The sequence below is a fragment of the Lycium ferocissimum genome, chromosome 3 (genome assembly GCF_029784015.1).
Source record: "Lycium ferocissimum isolate CSIRO_LF1 chromosome 3, AGI_CSIRO_Lferr_CH_V1, whole genome shotgun sequence".
Classification (NCBI taxonomy): domain Eukaryota; kingdom Viridiplantae; phylum Streptophyta; class Magnoliopsida; order Solanales; family Solanaceae; genus Lycium; species Lycium ferocissimum.
The window spans coordinates 16,624,968-16,644,279 of record NC_081344.1 but is presented as its reverse complement, the minus strand read 5'-3'; the positions used below and the strand labels follow the sequence as shown (position 1 = coordinate 16,644,279).

General features: G+C 36.2%; 3 protein-coding genes across 5 annotated transcripts; all 3 read left to right on the top strand.

Annotated features, from left to right (window-relative positions):
* The first annotated feature begins 317 nt into the window (after positions 1–317).
* On the top strand, positions 318–6,790 carry LOC132049901 (translocon-associated protein subunit alpha-like). Of its 2 annotated transcripts, XM_059440876.1 has the most exons (8): positions 321–507; positions 2,499–2,663; positions 2,776–2,826; positions 2,915–3,003; positions 5,426–5,503; positions 5,633–5,836; positions 6,280–6,357; positions 6,490–6,790. In XM_059440876.1, exons 1-8 carry the CDS (start codon positions 432–434, stop codon positions 6,538–6,540), a joined length of 792 nt encoding a protein of 263 aa, XP_059296859.1. In that variant the 5' UTR covers positions 321–431; the 3' UTR covers positions 6,541–6,790. The 2 variants fall into 2 exon arrangements, with proteins under 2 accessions (XP_059296860.1, XP_059296859.1); XM_059440877.1 differs by lacking the exon at positions 5,426–5,503 and having other exon boundaries at positions 318–507.
* A 1,872-nt stretch (positions 6,791–8,662) lies between these two features.
* LOC132049900 (proline-rich protein 4) lies at positions 8,663–10,046 on the top strand. Of its 2 annotated transcripts, XM_059440875.1 has the most exons (3): positions 8,663–8,921; positions 9,289–9,738; positions 9,781–10,046. In XM_059440875.1, the coding sequence occupies exons 1-3, from the start codon at positions 8,750–8,752 to the stop codon at positions 9,924–9,926; spliced, it is 768 nt and encodes a 255-aa protein (XP_059296858.1). In that variant the 5' UTR covers positions 8,663–8,749; the 3' UTR covers positions 9,927–10,046. The 2 variants fall into 2 exon arrangements, with proteins under 2 accessions (XP_059296858.1, XP_059296857.1); XM_059440874.1 differs by having other exon boundaries at positions 8,664–8,921; positions 9,289–10,046.
* A 5,787-nt stretch (positions 10,047–15,833) lies between these two features.
* LOC132049899 (peptidyl-prolyl cis-trans isomerase) lies at positions 15,834–17,102 on the top strand. Its single transcript, XM_059440873.1, has 2 exons — positions 15,834–16,074; positions 16,549–17,102. Exons 1-2 carry the CDS (start codon positions 15,906–15,908, stop codon positions 16,893–16,895), a joined length of 516 nt encoding a protein of 171 aa, XP_059296856.1. The 5' UTR covers positions 15,834–15,905; the 3' UTR covers positions 16,896–17,102.
* The last annotated feature ends 2,210 nt before the right edge of the window (positions 17,103–19,312 follow it).

Below are 19,312 nucleotides of genomic sequence, written 5' to 3'. Positions count from 1 at the left end.
TTTACTGAGCGAGAATTTAAACCCAAAATCTCAAAATATTTTCGATCACTTTTTCAAGTGAGAGACAAAAATTAAAGACCAGCAACTTAAGGAACAAAAATTAAAGACCAACGCGTTTGAAGGCCAATCCGCACAAAAAAAAATGAAAATTGAGTACCGTGAACCTCACCCAAAGTTTTGATTTATCCAATGAAGCCCAATTGATAATTCGAATGGGTTAAGTTGGGCCCCCGTATTGGTGGTGGGAGTTTTATTTGGATAATACCCGTTTCCCCCCCCCCCCCCCGCACACACACACACAAGCGGATATTCATCATTTCCGATCCCTCTGTTTTACTGTCCCCAATAAAGACAAAACTGCTGTTTTAGCTGTTGGGCTTTTATTATTTTCTCTTAGCTCAGCTCTCTACATTTCTGTTACTCTTGTTTGAATGAGATCCACAATGTCAATTAGGGTTTTCTCTGTTTTCCTCACTCTCCTTCTCTTCTCTTCATCGTTTCTTCAAGGTTCGTTATCCCATATCCCAGATCTCTCCTATGTATACATATATCTATACTTCTTACATGCAAAGGAACATTACAGTTTTTTTTGTTAATTTTTGGTTTGTGCTATTATTTTTTGTGTGATCTTTGAAATTGAGATTTAATTCGATGCAATCGAGGTTTCTTTTTACTACTCCCTCTATCCCAATTTATGTGAAACTTGTCAGATTTCGAGATTCAAACAACTTTTCTTCGACCGTAATTTTTTCATAAATATTTTGAATTGTCAATCATTGTGACTTATACTACTTTTTCAGTAGTTTTCAAATATGTAAATTTTGTCTCGAAAAACTTGGAGATTCTTTGTAATACACAGTCAAAATTAAACAGGTTTGACTCTCGATATCCGAACTGTGCCGCATAAGTCGGATTCCTCTTCATCATTACAGTTTTTGTGTCTTTCAGCTTTATGCAATTATCTTATGTGTGATATTTGAAATTGAGATTCAATCGATGCTATCGAGGTTTCTTTTTATTCTTAAAAGTTGTACATATATACTCATTCTTTGTGTCTTTTTTAGCGTTATGCAATAATCTTTTGTGTGATCTTTGAAATTGAGATTCAATTCGATGCTATCGAGGTTTCTTTTTACTTAAGTATTTTGAGATTCAAACAAGTCTTTCTTTGACCGTAACTTTTTATCTCTTAAATATTTTGAATTACCAAGAATTGTGACTTAGAGCCTGTTTGGATGGGCTTAAAATAAGCAGCTTATAAGCTGTTTCCAGCTTATAAGCCAAAAAAAAATAAGTTGGGGTAGGCTAACTTATTTTTTTGGCTTATAAGCTGTTTTCAACTTATAAGCTGCTTTAGATAAGCTAAGCCAAATGGGCCCAATTATTTTTTTAGGCTTATTTTATGCACAAAATGACTTTAAGCTGGCCAGCCAAACACTCAAAAAAAGTTGAAAACAACTTATAAGCAACTTATAAGCCAATCCAAACAGGCTCTTAGACTTTTTTACGTAGTTTCCAAATATGTAAATTTTATATTAAAAAACTCAAAGATTCCATGCTTGAATTCAAGATCAAAATTAAACTGTTTGACTTCGAAATCCGAACTGTGCCACATAAATTGGGACAGAGGAAGTATTAAAAGTTGTACATATATAGAGATGCATTGGATATCTGGGATCACTGGCTCATGCTTGACAGATCAGTATCTGGCTGCTCTTTTTTTTTTTTTCTTCTTTTAGATTCTTTTATGTATTTGTTTCGAATTATGTGATTTGTCTTTGTTGAGTAAATCTGTCTCTTATTGGAGATAATACTGAATGCTTAGGATATATAGATGGTAATCTTCTTCATGTAGAAACGGAAGTCAAAGCAAAATTTAGTCTGTGGAAATAGTAATGAGAATTCAAATTGTGCTGTGGGTGGCAATAGTGGAAATATTGTACTAGTAATGCGGTTGTTAAATTAACTGTCTTAGCTTGATAATCTCTTGTTAAGTTATCATCTCATTTGGTATATGACATGGGAAATAACTGTTGATGCATGCATAGATTCCATCCAATTCAGTAGTTCAGTTACTTGATTTCCAGGTTTCAGTTAGTTGTTTGTGATGTTTGCATACCTTATTACTTTAAAGATACGTAGAATGTACAAAAATATCCTTCAATCTTGTAGTCTTACATGCCATGTGAATAGTTGGAATTAAAGAGTTGCCACGAAAGGAAAGAGGCATTCTTTTTGAAACGGTTAAAAGAGGAAAGTAAGACAAACAGATTGAAACAAAGGAAAGTAAGGCAAACAAATTGAAACAAAGGGAGTATCTTCTAGGCTTTTGGGTCCGAATAGAGCGGAATGGTTACTGAGGATTTGTATGGCTGATTTGTTTATTAGGCTGTCTGCTGTTGCGGTTGATTATTAAGGAGTTTTCATTAAGATTTTGAACTATTATTTCTTTAATTTCGTTTTGGTTTTGTTTCTTATGGTGTTGGTATTCACCACAGTTGCTAGATGTCAATCTGATCCTGAAACAGAAGTGGTAGAAGGCACTGGAGAAGCAGGAGATCTTGGAATTGTTAATGATGATGTCCAAGATTTTGGCAGTGAAAGTTTTAGTCCCGCACCTGGGATTGAGACAGTTTGTGTTTTCCCCAAAAACCCTTTTAAGGGTAATATATCTGTTTCTGTTTTATATCTTTATTGTTTGTTCCTTGTTTTGCTTAAATTGCACTAATAGTTAAAGAATTGCATCTCTCAAATCATGTTTCTTCGTCTTTGCAGTAGTGGCAGCTGGTGAGGAAAGTGAGCTGTTAGTTGGAATGAAAAATGATGGTAATCCTTTGTGTTTCTGTGTATTTCTCCTCCCCTTCTAGTGCTTAATTTTAGTGATTCATTTCCCAATTTTGGGTGCCTATAACAGGGGATTCAAGTTTGAATATCATTGCAATCCAAGCCAGTATTCACCTTCCTTTTGATCACCGCTATTTGGTTCAAAATCTGTCTGTACAGGTAATTGTTTGGATTTTTGTTGGTATCAGGCTGCACTCTGTTTATTCCATAAGATTTGTGGTATATTATGCCCTTTAAGCTGAAAAGAAAAGCTTTTTATCTCAAATTTATTTACTTGTTATTTTGGTTCTTTAACCTGGAAATTACATATTTTCATATTCACTTAGTTTTGAATTCTTCTGGTCATATTCAATCTATTTAAGGTTTCTCCATGTTGACTTTTAAACTTAAGGTTAGCAGTTTCCTATTTACTTAAAGTTTCATGCACTTGCTTGCAGCAATCTAATTGTCAAGCAAGTGGTTGTCAGGGTCCTTAACTTTTCTCGTTTTAGCATATGGTTTGTTTTGTTTATGTCTTCAAAATTGGTGGTTAGAAGCTTCGAACAGTTAGTGTTATGTTAAGGGACTTTGGTTTATGTATATGAAAAATGTTAATGGACTTTGGTTATGTTAATGAGCAGATCATTTTCAGTTTTACAATGTGAAAAATGGAAAAAATAAGTTAACATTATGTATGTGAAAATATCCAAATTTCAAGAATGACGACAACATCAACAAACAACAACAACAATATACGCAGTAAATTCCCACAATGTGGGGTTTATAGGGTAGAGTGTGCGCGAGACACCTAACCCTCGCCTTGTGAGAGGTCAAGCATTTACGAAAGACCCTCGGCTCGAGAGAACAAGACAAAAGGTCGAAAAAGGACAAGCATAACAAAACAACATGAAAACTAGAAGCAACAAAAGCGAGAGCGTCATGATAAACGATAGCTACCATAAATAAATAAGATGTCGAAGTACCGGACCCAACAATATAAGCGAAAATCGGATGGCAATAAACGAATGAGCAAACTACAACTACTAGGATGAAAGAAGTAAGTGAGACTACCTCCTAACCTTCTATCCTAATCTGAGCCCTCCACAACCTCCTATCTAAGGTCATGTCCTCGGTAAGTTGAAACTGCGCCATGTCCTGTCTAACCACCTCTCCCCAATACTTCTTTGGTCTACCTCTACCTCTCCTGAAACCGTCCTTAGCCAACCTCTCACACCTCCGCACTGGGGCATCTGTGTCTCTCCTCTTGACATGTCCAAGCCATCTCAGCCTCGCTTCCCTCATCTTGTTCTCCACCGATGCCACTCCCACCTTGCCCCGGATATCTTCATTCCTAATCCTATCCTTCTTAGTGTGCCCACACATCCACCGCAGCTTTTGCATTTCCGCGACTTTCATCTTCTGGACGTGAGAGTTCTTGACTGGCCAACACTCCGCCCTGTACAAAGAAAGTCGGTAACTTATTGCTCTAAGCCACTAACTTATAAAAAATTCAGATCACCATGACTACAAACTTCACCCGAAATTTACAATCCACTATTTCTGCGAAGTTCAAGTTTTACGAAATATTACGGGAAATACACCCGAAACTGAAAACATAGTTATATATTATCTGTTAGAAATGGATATATAAGATATATACTTGCTAAAAGCTTCAGAAGTTGAGATTAGTGTTTCATGGACTGCATTTTGTTGATTGTATAGTGCGTGTTGCCTGTTTTTCAAGTTGCACTAAGTTCAGTTGCCACTAATCCATCCCTGAATCAATATAGAATTGGAGTTAATAGTTGCTAGAATGAGCTCCTCCTATGAAGCTTAGAGATGTGCTTTTGGCGACAGTTGTGGCTAAATCAATTTTGTTGGTACATATCATTCAATATGACTGTTATTTTAAGGTGAGCAAGTTGAGACCAATAAGCCTCCCCCTCCCCCAGGTGGAAAAGCAAGGATAAGGTTAGCCGGTTAGTTGCCAGTTGAATCGAGAAATCCATTGTATGCACAAGGCATGCAAAACTCAATCTTCTCATGATTGAAACAATTTTTTTCCATTTTTGTTTCCGTCTTTTTTTTTTTTTTAAAATTTCCACATAGCATAGAGCTCAAAAACATATTGTAAAGTTTCAAAATGACTAGTCTTAGGATATAATTTTAGGTTTATCATTAGTCTTCTGTATATTACTGAAATTTATAAGTTTTTTAAGTTATGCAAATGGTAAACTATCTGAGAAGAGAATATATTATTTTAAGATTGCCTTGAAAAAAAAAAGGGTTGACCGGTGTAGAAAGCATCCCGTGTTAGCAGGGTCCAGGGAAGGGCTGCACTTCGAGGGGTGTGATGTAGAAAGCCTACCCTAATTGAGTTCAAAGTGATCCTTATCAAAAAAAAAAATTGTGTTAAAAGTGATGTGAAAAATTTACTTTTCACAAGGGAAGCGATTGCTTATGTATGCTCTATAGGATGAATACTCTGGTGATTTCATTGTTAATTAAGAATTCCTGTTCAAATAGGTCTTCTATTTCATGTTATTTTACTATGATTTGGGTTAGAGACTTTGCTAATTTGGTATCTTGTTCCATTTCCTAGGCTTTTAACAATGCTACAGTTCCAACTTCAGCTCAGGCCACTTTCCCGTATATATTTGCTGTCAGCAAATTTATGCAGGTTGGTTGCTTGCCAAGCATTTGTACTGCTTCTCTCTTTTACTATCTGCTTATTTTCACACTTACTTTGCTTGCACTTGAATGCTGCTGTTGGTTCTTAGGCTGAATAACTTTTCTCTTAATGTAACAGCCTGGAAGTTTTGATCTCGTTGGCACTATTGTTTATGAGATAGACCAGAACCCCTATCAAAGTACATTCTACAACGGCACTATTGAAGTGACTGAGCCTGGTGGTCTTCTCAGTGTTGAGTCTGTTTTCTTGTTTTGTCTTGGAATTACCCTCCTTGGCCTTCTTGGATTCTGGATTCGTGGTCAGCTACAAAATCTCTCAAAGGTGATTAAATATACTCTGTATATGCACCTTGCGAGGGCAGAAGAATATTGCTAGTGCATCAGAAATTGTGTGGATCGTTAAATACATGTGGTGGGCATCATTGAATGGCCTCATTCATGATTAGGGTTATCATTTTTAGCTCTTACACCACCGTCCTCCTAACATGGTAGGATAATTTAGAATCTGGTACCGACTGGGACTTGATATGGTGGTGACAGTTGGACATATCCGTACATTTAGGGGCATTACTATAAGAGCACGACATGTTAGGTCGAGCAGCAGAGCCATGTAAAGATTCTGTATATTAAATATATGAGGGTTTATCTATAGGGTCCAGAGAGTCTTATTGTAAATGTATCTGTTTAGTGTGATTAGTGTATATTGCACTTCTGGTGGTCCTTTTCCTTCTAACCCTTTCTTTTCTTTCGTTGATGTATGCACAGAAATCTAAGAGAGCACCAAAGGCAAAGGTTGAAGTTGGAACAGCAACAACAGATGCATCCACAGATGAATGGCTCGAGGTTTGTGGTTTCTTTTACTGTTGGAAATATTTTGTTGTCTAGTTAATTAAAATCATGTTAAAATGATTTCTATTTTATATTTGGACTTGGGTATGAAGAGTTGTCGATCTTCTTCTTGTGTGTTTTATGCAGGGAACTGCATATACTCAATCACTGTCCAACAAGGCGAAGAAGAAGAAGTGAATGGCTTGAACTTTCTGATGTACGAAGCAGTATGATGAGGCTAAAGTCCCAAGTTAGCTTTTGAATAGTTCAAAACATGAAATAGGTTTTAAAAATTAGAATCGATGACCTTCTCCACTGTTGTAGCACGAGGGAAAACGTATCAGCCATGTCTTTTTAGTGCCAACTGACTCGTAGTTGGAGGTGGCAAAGACAATTTTGTCTAACACATTCTCATTTTTTTTTATAAAATATTTATTGTTTTTCTCGGCAGATAGATTTAGCCAGCTGAAGGTTCTTGTGGCCTTGTTTGAGTATGGAGACTCCTTTCCCCTTGATCTAATCTTCAGAGGAAATAGTGAGAACTCAGTGCGCGTACTTGTCAACAAACAAGAATGTACAACTCTGAAAGTAGGGGACACAAATATTGTTACGTTAACCTACTCGACTTTAGGTGGATAAAAATCACATCATTACATTTGATAGCAGGAGTTGCTTCAGTAATATTATGGCACCTGCTTGGGCAAAGAAAGGATTTAAATTTTTGTTGTTGCTGGATGTAGTAGATTTGTGGATCTTTAAAAGCATATAGGCATTACATGCCTGCCAAAATGCTTAAGCATTCAATAACAGGGTCGAAGTGTAAGCGATGTTAGTAGTGGTAGAGAAACTAAATGAAGAACAAAAGCAGGTACTCACAAGGTAAAGTTTACGGACCTAACCTAACTCATACGATGCTACGCTGCACCAGTTCATTGGTTTGGAAGAGAATTGAGAAGCTGATGATTTCAGTTGAAAAATATTATAGCAGTAGTAACTTAGTAAGTAATAGTTATAAGCAATAATTCAAGTTTCTACAGACTGTAGAAGTGTATACGCTAAACATTTTAATGACTGCAAAAAAGCTACTCTAAGAAAATATATTTCCTTCACCTGGAGACACTCATAATAGTATGAACTACTTAGGTTCAGCGCTGACAATTTTTATCCACTTAAAGAGCCTTAGACTTGATTTCAGGCAACACATTTTCTCTTTTTTAATCGTTATTTTGGAATCTTCTGATGCTATCCATTAGTACAAAATTATAGAAATGGTAAGCCAGGGCCATGCAAAGCTGCACTGGATGTGATTTATCTGCAGGAGGATGAGGAATATGCTACGATTCAAGATTTAATACTTATAGGTTAAATTTTTTAAGTTTTTTGGCAACCGAATATATTTTTAAAGTTACGGGTTCATATCTACTGTTTGTTATAATGTTAATAAATTTTTATACAAATTTATACTTTACGTCGAAAGTGTTGGGTTCATATGAACCCAATATCCTAAAGCTACATATGCCCCTGGCTAGAACGCGTTAGCTAACATTTTCATCAATTGGTCAAGAACACCTTTTGAAATTGGAATCCCTACAAGAAGGTGGGTTGATAGTTTAGGAGTCTTAAATGCAAGATTAATATGCATGATGATATCAGCATGCCCGTCCATAATTTTGAAGTTAGTAGCAAGAAAAAATAGTTGAGAAATGTAAATCGATTTATGGGAGTGTGAGAAGACAAATAATTCTCATTTCATGAAAATGCAAATCATGACATAGGTTCCTTTTCTGTTTAGTAAAGTACTAGTATATACTTATGACTGAAAAATTGCTATTCAAAGTCAGGAGGTATCTGGCTTGGTAATAGAGTGCCACACACACAAAAATGCAAATCAGGCACATTAACTGGAGTGCTAATTAAGGGTGTTTCTGGTTCGGTTTGAATCCGTTTTTATTTGAAAAAAAAATAAAAATCAAACCAACTATGTCGGTTAATTGATTCCACGGTCTTTGTTGAACACCCCAAATGGCAATTTTGCTATCACTGGACATTGTTAAAACTAGTCAAAAGTTCACATCTAACTCTGGATTTTAGCAAGATTGACATAAATGAGAGCCGCTAAATAGGTTTAGTGATAGTAAACGGACGAGCTTTGCAGTTGGATGATAGCTCATTGAATGAGGATAATGGCTTTTTATTAAACAGATATGCTAAACCACCACCCACATTAGTTAATTCTTCTTAACTTTTGCTTGAAACCCCTTCCAAACATTCCAAAATAAGCCATAAAAATCTATCATTTTTTGTACTATAAATACCCTTTAGCATCTGAAACAACATACTCAGCAACACCAAAGTTTTTTTTCCCATTTTGGCAAAGAACTCGTTTGCCTGTTAGCATAGTGATCCAATGGGGCTTCAGTCCCTTTGTGGCAGAGTCCTTATTGGATTCTATGTTTCTTTAATATTACTGTTTGCTGTGAGCTTTTGCTATGCTGATGATAAGACTATCCAGGTTGTTGGAATTGGAGAATGTGCGGACTGCAAAGAGAGTAACATAAAGACCATTCATGCTTTTTCAGGTACTTCCATTTTTTATTTTTATAAAATATTTTTCAAGAAGCATAATCGTTATAACCACGGACAACCTCTTTCAAAAATGCATGATAAAGTTGCGTACAATAAACCTAAAGTGGTCTAGGCCTTTCTTGAACTTTGTGCATAACAAGAGCTTAGTGTACCTTATTGCCTTTATTCAACGGTTTTAACCAAGGGCAGATGCACCATCTAAGGCTTGTGTTATATATAAAACCTGAATAATGTTGACAAATGTACATTAATCCTAAATTCACACCCATTGTCACAAAGAGAAAAGGATGAGTATAGTACTCAAAATTCATTATTTAAAATTCTGGATCTGCCTCTAACTATAACAATTCTTGCTTTCAGGGCTTCGTGTAACTATCGACTGCAAGGCTGGAAATGGAAAATTCAAAACAAGGGGTGAAGGACAACTTGACAAAGACGGAAAGTTTGTGGTCTCACTTCCTAAAGAGATGGTGAAAGATGGAAAATTGAAGGAAGACTGCTATGCACAACTCCATAGTGCATCTGCTGCACCATGTCCAGCACACAATGGCATAGAAGCCTCCAAGATTGTGTTCACCAAATCTGAAAATAATGATGAAAAGCACACATTAAAACCAGCTGGAAATCTAAAATTCTCAACAGCCTTGTGCACCTCTAAGTTCTTCTTCTTCTTTCACCACTTCAAGCATCCACTATTCCCTCCCATTGACAAAAAGCCACTTCCACCAATTCCTATTTACAAGCCAAAGCCACCAGTATTCAAGATACCTCCAATTCCAATTTACAAGCCAATACCAAAGCCACCTCTACCTCCAATTCCAATCTACAAGCCAATACCAAAGCCACCTCTACCTCCAATTCCAATCTACAAGCCAATCCCACCATTCTTGAAAAAACCATGGCCACCCCTTTTCCCTAAAGTCCCTATTATGCATCCCAAGCTTCCTCCATTTGACTTTCACCACCCATTGTTCCCACCTTCTATTGCTCATCCATAGGAGGGCTTTAAAAGAATTCTTCTGAAATAGGCGGATTCAGGATTTCGAAGTAGTGTGTTCGCCTCTTAATGTATGAATGTATTTTAAAGTCGTTCAATAAAACTTCTATTTTCATATAAAGTTCGACTCCAAAACAACAAATGTGCTACCATTGCACACGTGTTGAAATCAATGTGTCACGTGCAATCTTGCTATTTCTCACTTAAGTTTGAAACGTTATAAGGATGAGAGATAGGGCAAAATGGAAAAACAAAAACTAAAAAAGGAATCCAGATAGTTAATGGAATGGTTAATTAATAGAACTGTGTTTGGTTTATCTAGTTGTATGTTCATGCAGATATTTGAACATCCTAAAGTAAATTATGCCTTCGTTGGAAAATATGGTTGTATATCCGTAAGCTAGTATATGGCAATGAAGGGATCCACTCTTTCTTTCTTGTTCCCCTTTATTTTATTTTTGTTACAGAATAATTAGTGAGTTGTAAATATATTCCTTTCATATATAGGCGACTCAATTACAGGAGCAGATCATCAGGATATTTTCCTTTAATTGTTTTGATTAGTTTCCTTATATAGAATCTTATGTGCATGTACAAATACCTTGGATTCATGAATAGAAGAACATGTAATTCTCTCAAATCAGTTCACATGGTATCAGAGCGGAGTATCTTGCTCGGTCGAAATTAGATCGGAAAACTGACTGAGAATCGCCGAAGATCGCCGGAGTTGGGTCACTGTACAAGTTTTGAACCTGAAAGTTAGCAGCTTCCACGAGCTTAGGGAGGACTGCCTCTCCCTATACGAAACCACAAAATCCACTGGTCGGACAAGAAACGCGTGTGTCTCATGCGTCGACGAAGCTGCCGGAGACAGCTCAGTCTGAGCCGGGGGTGGGGCGGGTACGTGGACCAATCTTGGTCCGATTTTCTATTCCGACTTCACCTTGACGTTTTGGGTCGAGTTGTTGTGGTGCTGTGATTATGGGACCACGTTTTGGAGTAGAAAAGTCTCAAAAACAGATTCGTGAACCATTTTGGTCAGGTTTAAGATTTTTCTTTTTTTGTTACTGACTATTCTTTTGATTTCGAGAATTGGTTGGAGGTTGCCCAAGAGTGCAACACTGATTTGGATTGTTGCTCATCAAGTTGTGATTTAATATCGTCTGTGGAAGGCTCTCTGATATTTTGAAAATTGTTTCTTCGAAGTCTAACTGTGAGTTTGATTATTCTCAAGCTCTTTGGTTGAGTTACTTATCATTGTTGTCTATTTCAAATAGTCTGATTTTGGCATATAGTCTGTTTGGCATTTTTGCTGGTTTCTTCGTCACTTTATTCCGATACAGTGAGTTATTAGTTGGAAAATGACTATAAACGATAAGGAAGGAGGAAACAAAACAATTCTTATTTCGGCGGATGAGTTTGCAAAATTTATTCAGTATCAGAAATCACTTAAAGCATCCACTTCGGTTAGTACATTTGCTGAGTCGGGTAAACCGTGTTTTATCTCCTCTTCAAACAAATGGGTAATTGATTCATGTGCCACAGATCACATGACAGGTAATCCAAATATCTTTTCCAACTTTCAATCATATAAAGTACCCTCTTCTGTGGCTGTAGCTGAGAGGTCAACCTGTAGTATTGTTGGATCTGGGACTGTTAAACCAAACTCTCGTATTACCTTGTCATTTGTATTAAGTCTACCGAAGTTGGCCTTTAATTTGATTTCTGTGAGTAAACTTACTAGAGATCTCAATTGTTATGTATCATTATTTTTCGATTATTGTGTGTTTCATGATCTTGCAACGAATGAGGTTATTAGTAAAGGACATGTATCTGATGGTTTATACATCCTTGATGAATGGGAGTCTCGGTCTGTTGCCTGCTCCGGTGTCGTGTCTCCTTTTGAGGCACATTGTCAATTGGGACATCCCTCTCTACCTCTATTAAAGAAGCTTTGTCCTCAGTTTCAGTATATTCCTTCATTGGAATGTGAGTTATGTTGATTTGCAAAACACCATCGTAGCTCAATAAGTCCACGGGTTCATAAGCTGGCTGAGTCAGCTTTTGAGTTAGTTGATTATGGTGTTTGGGGCCATGTCCTATTGTTTCTAAAACTGGGCATAAGCATTTTGTCACTTTTGTGGATAATTTCTCTCGAATGACTTAGATTTATTTTATGAAGAGTCGTTCTGAAGTGTTTACTCACTTTTCAGCTTTCTGTGCTGAAATTAGAACTCAATTCAATACTTCAGTACGCATTCTAAGGAGTGGTAACGCTAAAGAATATATGTCAGAATTGTTTGGGTCGTATATTAGACAACACGGTATTCTTCATCATTCTTCATGTGTTGATACACCCTCTCAAAATGGAGTTTCTAAGAGGAAGAATAGATATCTACTTGAGAAAGCTCGAGCACTTTTGTTCCAAATGAAGCTTCCAAAATAGTTTTGGGCAGATGCAGTCTCTACACCTTATTTTCTGATTAATCGCATGTCATCTTCTGTGCTTGTCGCTAATGTGCCTTATAGTGTTCTTTTTCCAAATAAGTCACTATTTTCAGTGTAACCTAAGGTGTTTGGAAGCACATGTTATGTTCGAGATGTTCGACCATCTGTTACAAAGTTCGATCCCAAGGCATTGAAGTGTGTTTTTCTGGGTTATTCTCGCCTTCAGAAAGGCTATCGATGTTATCCACTAAACTTGGCAAATATCTAGTGTCAACTAATGTGGTATTTTCAAAGACTACACCATTCTTCTATACGCCTCTCATTTCTATGAGTCAGGGGGAGGAAGATGAGTGGTTAGTTTATCAGGTTACTCAGGCTTTGACAGAACAATCAGATGATATTGTTCCTCTATCTCCTAGTTCTTCTATTGAGCATCAATCGACTATTGTACCTTCAACACCCGCTCCATCTACGCTAGCAAGACCGTTGATTGTTCAGGTTTACTCAAGGAGAAAAGAGGCCAATGATATCACGCATCAGTTTCGTTGTCATCAGACCCTCCTCTACCTGATCCTCTAGAAAATCTTGACCTCCGTATTGCTCTTTGCAAAAGTACACGTACTTAAAAGTCCACATATTCCATTGCTAATTTTGTTTCCTATGACCGTCTATCCTCTACGTCTAGATCTTTGATTGCTTCTCTAGACTCTATCTATGTACCCAAAATAGTGAAAGAGGCTTTGAATCACCCTGGATGGTATGACCCAATGCTTGATGAAATAGATGCCTTAGAGGAAAACCACACATGGGATTTGGTGGATTTGCCTAAGGGAAAGAAACCAGTGGCATGAAAGTGGGTCTTCACAGTTAAGTTAATCTAGCTCAGACTTATGGGGTAGATTATTCAGACACCTTTTCCCATTGTTGCCAAACTCACCTCTGCTCGTTTGTTCATTTCACTAGCGGCTTCTGAGAATTGACCTTTACATCAGTTAGTTATCAAGAATGCGTTCCTTCGTGGTGATCTTGAGGAGGAAGTATATATGGAGCAACCACCTGGTTTTGTTGCTCAAGGAGAGTATGGGAAAGTCTGTTATTTGAAGAAGTCCTTGTATGGCTTGAAGCAGAGTCCACGGGCATGGTTTGGCAAGTTCAGTGAGATAGTTCAGGATTTTGGGCTGAAAATGAGCAAATGCGATCACTTAATATTCTATCGGCAATCAACAGTTGGCAGCAAATGCGATCACTCATTACAGGAAGTGATTTTGCAGGGATCTCTTCCCTCAAGTCTTTTCTACATACTAGGTTTCATACGAAAGACTTGGGCTAGTTGAAATACTTTTTTGGAGTAGAAGTAAATAGAAGCAAGAAGGGTATTTTTCTGTCCCAGAGAAAGTATATACTTGACTTGCTTGTAGACATCGGAAAGTTGGCAGCAAAACCTTGTAGTACTCCAATAGCTCCCGGTGTGCATCTTATGAAAGACGATGGCGATCCTTTTGATGATCCAGAGAGGTATAGAAGGTTAGTTGGGAAGTTAAACTACCTTACTGTGACTCGTCCAGATATTTCTTTTGCGGTAAGTGTTGTTAGCCAGTTCATGTCCGCACCTACAGTCAAACATTGGGAAGCTTTGGAACAGATTATATGTCACTTGAAAGGAGCTCCCAGACTTGGCATATTGTATCGCAATCACGGCCATTCTCGTGTGGAATGTTTTGCAGATGCTGACTATGCTGGATCCAAAATTGATAGAAGATCTACTACAGGCTATTGTGTCTTTGTTGGTGGGAATCTAGTATCATGGAGGAGTAAGAAGTAAAGTGTTGTATTTCGATCCAGTGCAGAATCTGAGTACAAAGCTATGTCGCAGTCTACATGTGAGATTATGTGGATACGTCATCTTTTAACTGAAATTGGCGTGAAATATCCTACTCCATCAAAACTCTAGTGCGATAATCAAGTTGTGCTCCATATTGCTTCAAATCCGGTGTATCATGAAAGAACCAAACATATTGAAGTTGACTGTCATTTAATTCGTGAGAAGATTCGGGAGAATTTGATTTCCATTGGCTACTTAAATACAGGAGAGCAACTAGCGGATTTGTTCACGAAATCATTAAATGGCACTCGAGTTGATTACCTTTATAGCAAGCTGGGCATGAGCAATATATCTGCTGCAGCTTGAGGGGGAGTGTTACCGAATAATTAGTGAGTTGTAAATATATTCCTTCCATATATAGGCGACTCAATTATACGAGCAAATCATTAGGATATTTTCCTTTAATTGTTTTGATTAGTTTCCTTAGATAGAATCTTATGTGCATGTACAAATACCTTGGATTCATGAATAGAAGAACATGTAATTCTCTCAAATCAGTTCACAACTTTAATAACTTTTTTCTTTTTGTTCTTTTACAACAAATTAACAATCAAACTAAATATTATATTTACTCAAAATAACAACACAGTACAATAGGCAACAACTATCCAAACAAGCTTTTAACAATCAGTGGTTTCAAGCATATTTTGTTGGACATCATGGACATGATGAACCAAAAATCTCATTGCCACCACAGCAACACAAGTTGATGTTGCATCAAATTAAGATGAGTTTATACCTTAAAAAACCTCCTAAACTATTCATGTTTTGTCAGTTTAATACTTAAATTATAGGGAATTGCTATTATCCCCATGAACCATAACATTTTTATTTAAAACCCCACTACAATAATGAATGATATGGAGAGTGGTCTCACTCTCTTTATAGTGTGCGAGATATAGAAAGTAAGCCAAAAAAAAAAAAAAAAAAAACATTTCTGTGGATTGTGGCATAATGTTATAGATGATCTTTTTTTTTTTTTTTTTTTTTTTTTTTCTGCCAATTTTCTATCTCCACACACTACAAAGAGATTGAAACCATTCTCCATTTCACTTGGCATTGCATGAAAAGTTTTTAGATAGTAAATGTTTATAGTTCAGAGGGTAATAACAACAGTTTATAATTTAAGTATTAAACGACAAAACGTGGATAGTTTATGAGGAGTTTTTAGTTATTAACACAATTTAGATCAGTACTAGTAGAGAACAAAACCATATGTCTATGGTTATAGAGTCATTCTGTGAAACAGGCCATAGATGATTTGAACCATTCAAAGTATCTCGATTATATGTCAATATCACTTAAAGAAAAGATTTTTTTTAAAATGATGAAAAAGAAAAAGGCTGACTGGGTTCACACGGACGTGGGCTTTTGAGGACCACAAATGGGCCGAACTCATTCCACATTCCCTCCTCTAATTGGTCCGATAGAATCATAAACGCATATACCACGTGATCCTTATTTTAAACTAACTATGGTAAAATTTTAACTAACCACGGTAAACTCCAACCACCAAGATGCTGACACATGTAAATTATCCGTTTTGCAATTTCCTCTATATATTCCTTTTACCTTAATACTAATTCATAGATTGATCACACAAGTGAGAGCATAGTTGTAATAATCAACAAAAGTTTGTAGAATATTAAGATGGCAAATCCTAAGGTTTTCTTTGATCTTACCATCGGAGGTCAACCGGCCGGCCGTGTGGTAATGGAATTGTTCGCCGATACAACTCCTAAAACAGCAGAAAATTTCCGAGCACTCTGTACCGGAGAGAAAGGTGTCGGAAAGTCCGGCAAGCCTTTACACTATAAAGGTATATATTTTATTCATAAACTCATAAATTTCTGATTTATAATATGAAAAAATTTCAAAAAATATGAAATTTTTTTAAAAACATGTGGCTTTTGAAAATATTTACATCACGTGATCCAACATACAATATTATACAACATTACACTTTAGAAAACTATCAACCTTGTATAAATGGTATAATAGTGTACGGAAGGTGTTTATACACAAATATATTGAAAATCAGATATTTATACACAAAGTATAAGCTAAGTGGCATAAATATTTTCAAAAATATAAAATGGTATAATAGTGTATAAAACGTGTTTATACACAAATTTAGGTATTTATATACAAAATATGGGCTACGTGTCATAAAAAATCTCGCTTAACTTTTCCTATAATATTACGAAAAATATGAATTAGACTATAAATTCTAACTAAACGTAAATTAAATAAACACCAAAATTTAATCAATTTGTATTATTTCTTCTTGCAGGATCAACTTTCCACCGTGTGATCCCAGGATTCATGTGTCAAGGAGGTGATTTCACAGCCGGTAACGGTACCGGGGGTGAATCAATCTACGGCGCTAAATTCGCCGATGAGAATTTCATCAAAAAACATACCGGACCTGGAATTCTCTCCATGGCTAATGCTGGACCTGGAACCAACGGATCGCAGTTCTTCATCTGTACGGCGAAAACTGAGTGGCTCGATGGAAAACACGTGGTGTTTGGCCAAGTTGTTGAAGGACTGGATGTGATTAAGCAAGCTGAAGCCGTTGGATCGAGCTCTGGTAGGTGCTCGAAGCCAGTTGTGATAGCTGACTGTGGTCAACTCTAATTTAGTTAGTTATGTGATCCCAGTGTACTGATCTGTTTGGCTTTATGTCGCTAGTTTTATTTTACTTTTTTCTTGGTAGGTTTACTTATGGGTCGGGTTTTGGCTTCCTGTGTCGGGTATCTGTTGTAATTGGTGGGTTTTACTACTACTGCCAGTGGATGTTGGATTGAAATAAGATAGAGTTCTCCGTTAATTTCACTGTTAAAAGTTCGAGTTCCTACATATTTTTCATTTTCGTTTTCGAGATAAATTCCTCCATCCGGCTCATTTCGCATTACTGATTGAAACATTATCAATTTCAGACACTTACTAGAAGCAATAAATAAAATGACAATTTTACGATATTATTTTAAGTGACGGATTCAGTATTTTAATTGAGGGGGTTCGAAAAATAAAAATATAACGTTTGAGATTTGATTTTGATTTCAAGATGAATTTTGAATTTATTAAATTATTTAATTAATCTCTTCTTATATATATAGCGTAATTATTTTATTGGGGGTGTTTGAGTGAACACTTTCGGCGTATTCTGATTCCGCTCCTGATTACCTCCTAATTATTACCATAAATCATCAAAATATTTGACATTATCAAACATATTTTAAAATTATGTAGTATTAAAAATAAGTTTCCAATTCAGTAAATATAAAATAGGTATAAAATGATGAATTATTTCATAATTTGCCAACTGAACAAATAAAAGTTAACATGTTAGCAACAGGAGAGAGTATTAAATGGGTCAAAAGGATCCATTTTAGTTGGAGTTAACGCGTTTTTTGGCTGATAAAAAAATGCGGTTACTTTTGACCATTGGTTTCGAGAATTTAAGATATTTATTATTGTGGTTTAGTGTAGTGGGCCCTACCACTGGAAAAATGGATCTGATTCGAAAAAGTAAGTGTGCTCGTGTTCAATCCGTGTAGGTGGGTGATTAAAATAATAATAATAACTAATTCAATTTAATATAATATCAAGTCAAATTTCGATTTAAAATTTCAAGTGGTCGTTTGGTACGTAGACTTATCCCCGTATTATAATTTTCGAACTAATTTATCTCATTTAAGAGATGAGATAAAATAATCTCCGAATTAATGAGATAAAATGAGATATTTCATCTTTAAATTTGTGATATACTTTATACTTTATTTGAAACAAGATATAAATTTATTATGAGATAAATTTATACCTTCTACCAAACATGGTACAAAATTAATCTCACAATTAGTTCTGGGATATCTTAGCCAATATCGCGTATTAAACGACCTCCTATAGATTAGAACCGAAGAAATTGTTGTGCGGTTAATTTGTCAATCAAACGTTGTTTTATTTTACGTTAGGATACTATCATTCAACCAAGTGACCCGAAGTGTTATCAGTGCTGATCTCTTATAATTTTTTAATGTTCTTGGTTTCTAATTTTCACTTTTTTATTCCACCAAATGAGATGGTTTTTTAAATTCTTATGCAAACCAAAAATTCTTGCCCGAACAAAAGCAAAAAGAGAAAAGGATATCCCCTAAGAAAAAAACAACATGAATTGACCGGTATTTCTTGGGATAAAGGTGTCTAGGGCCATTTGGGCGGGGAAATCCACTATTTTTGCCTTCAGACTCATTCCTCACCGTTTACTCCCCAATTGTGAGCAACAATTAAATTTGTAAATGGTGACTGAAATATGTGGATGAATTTAATCTTTTATGATATGAGATCATATATATATATATATATATATATATTCATATAAACTAGTAAGTAATAGCAAATATTATTGAGCAGTAATGAGAAAAAATGGAAAGGAAGAGTTAGCCAATGTAGCGGATTGGTTCGGCTTGGAGATATTCCTTATATCCGGACCAAAATGCTTGAGGAAATCTTTATATCACTTTTCTGATTACAATGTTATTGAATGATCAAAAGCCAAACTAAAAAAGGAAGGGATATTTCTCTATTTATGGGTAATCACAAATGGGCCTTAATACAATGCAAAAAAAAAAAAAAAAAAAAAAAAAAAAGCCTTTCTAGAAAAATCCTAAAATGGATAAGGTTGTCCGTACGGTCTGACACCTGTACAGTTGTCAGCGCAGATAGCAGAATGGTTTGGTGACGCGTGGCCGCTCCATAATTGATTATTTGGACCTACATCGGATATGTTCATTTAGGTTCGGGTCTACCGTGTCTGGTAAATTATCTTCGATGTTGAAGCAGAGTTGAATGCGTTCGTGCCCATCGGGACCTGTCTTTTACTCCGGTCCTATCGGACACAAGTTGACCCGGTTTTTATCGTATACAGATAGTCCCCACACTTTTCGGATCAGAGTTTCACTGAAGTGACGGGAAGTGGAAAAGACTCTTCCGGTGACTTCCTTAATAAGTTTATTCTTGCCTCGAAAATAAGCGGGAATCGTAACGTCTCTTCA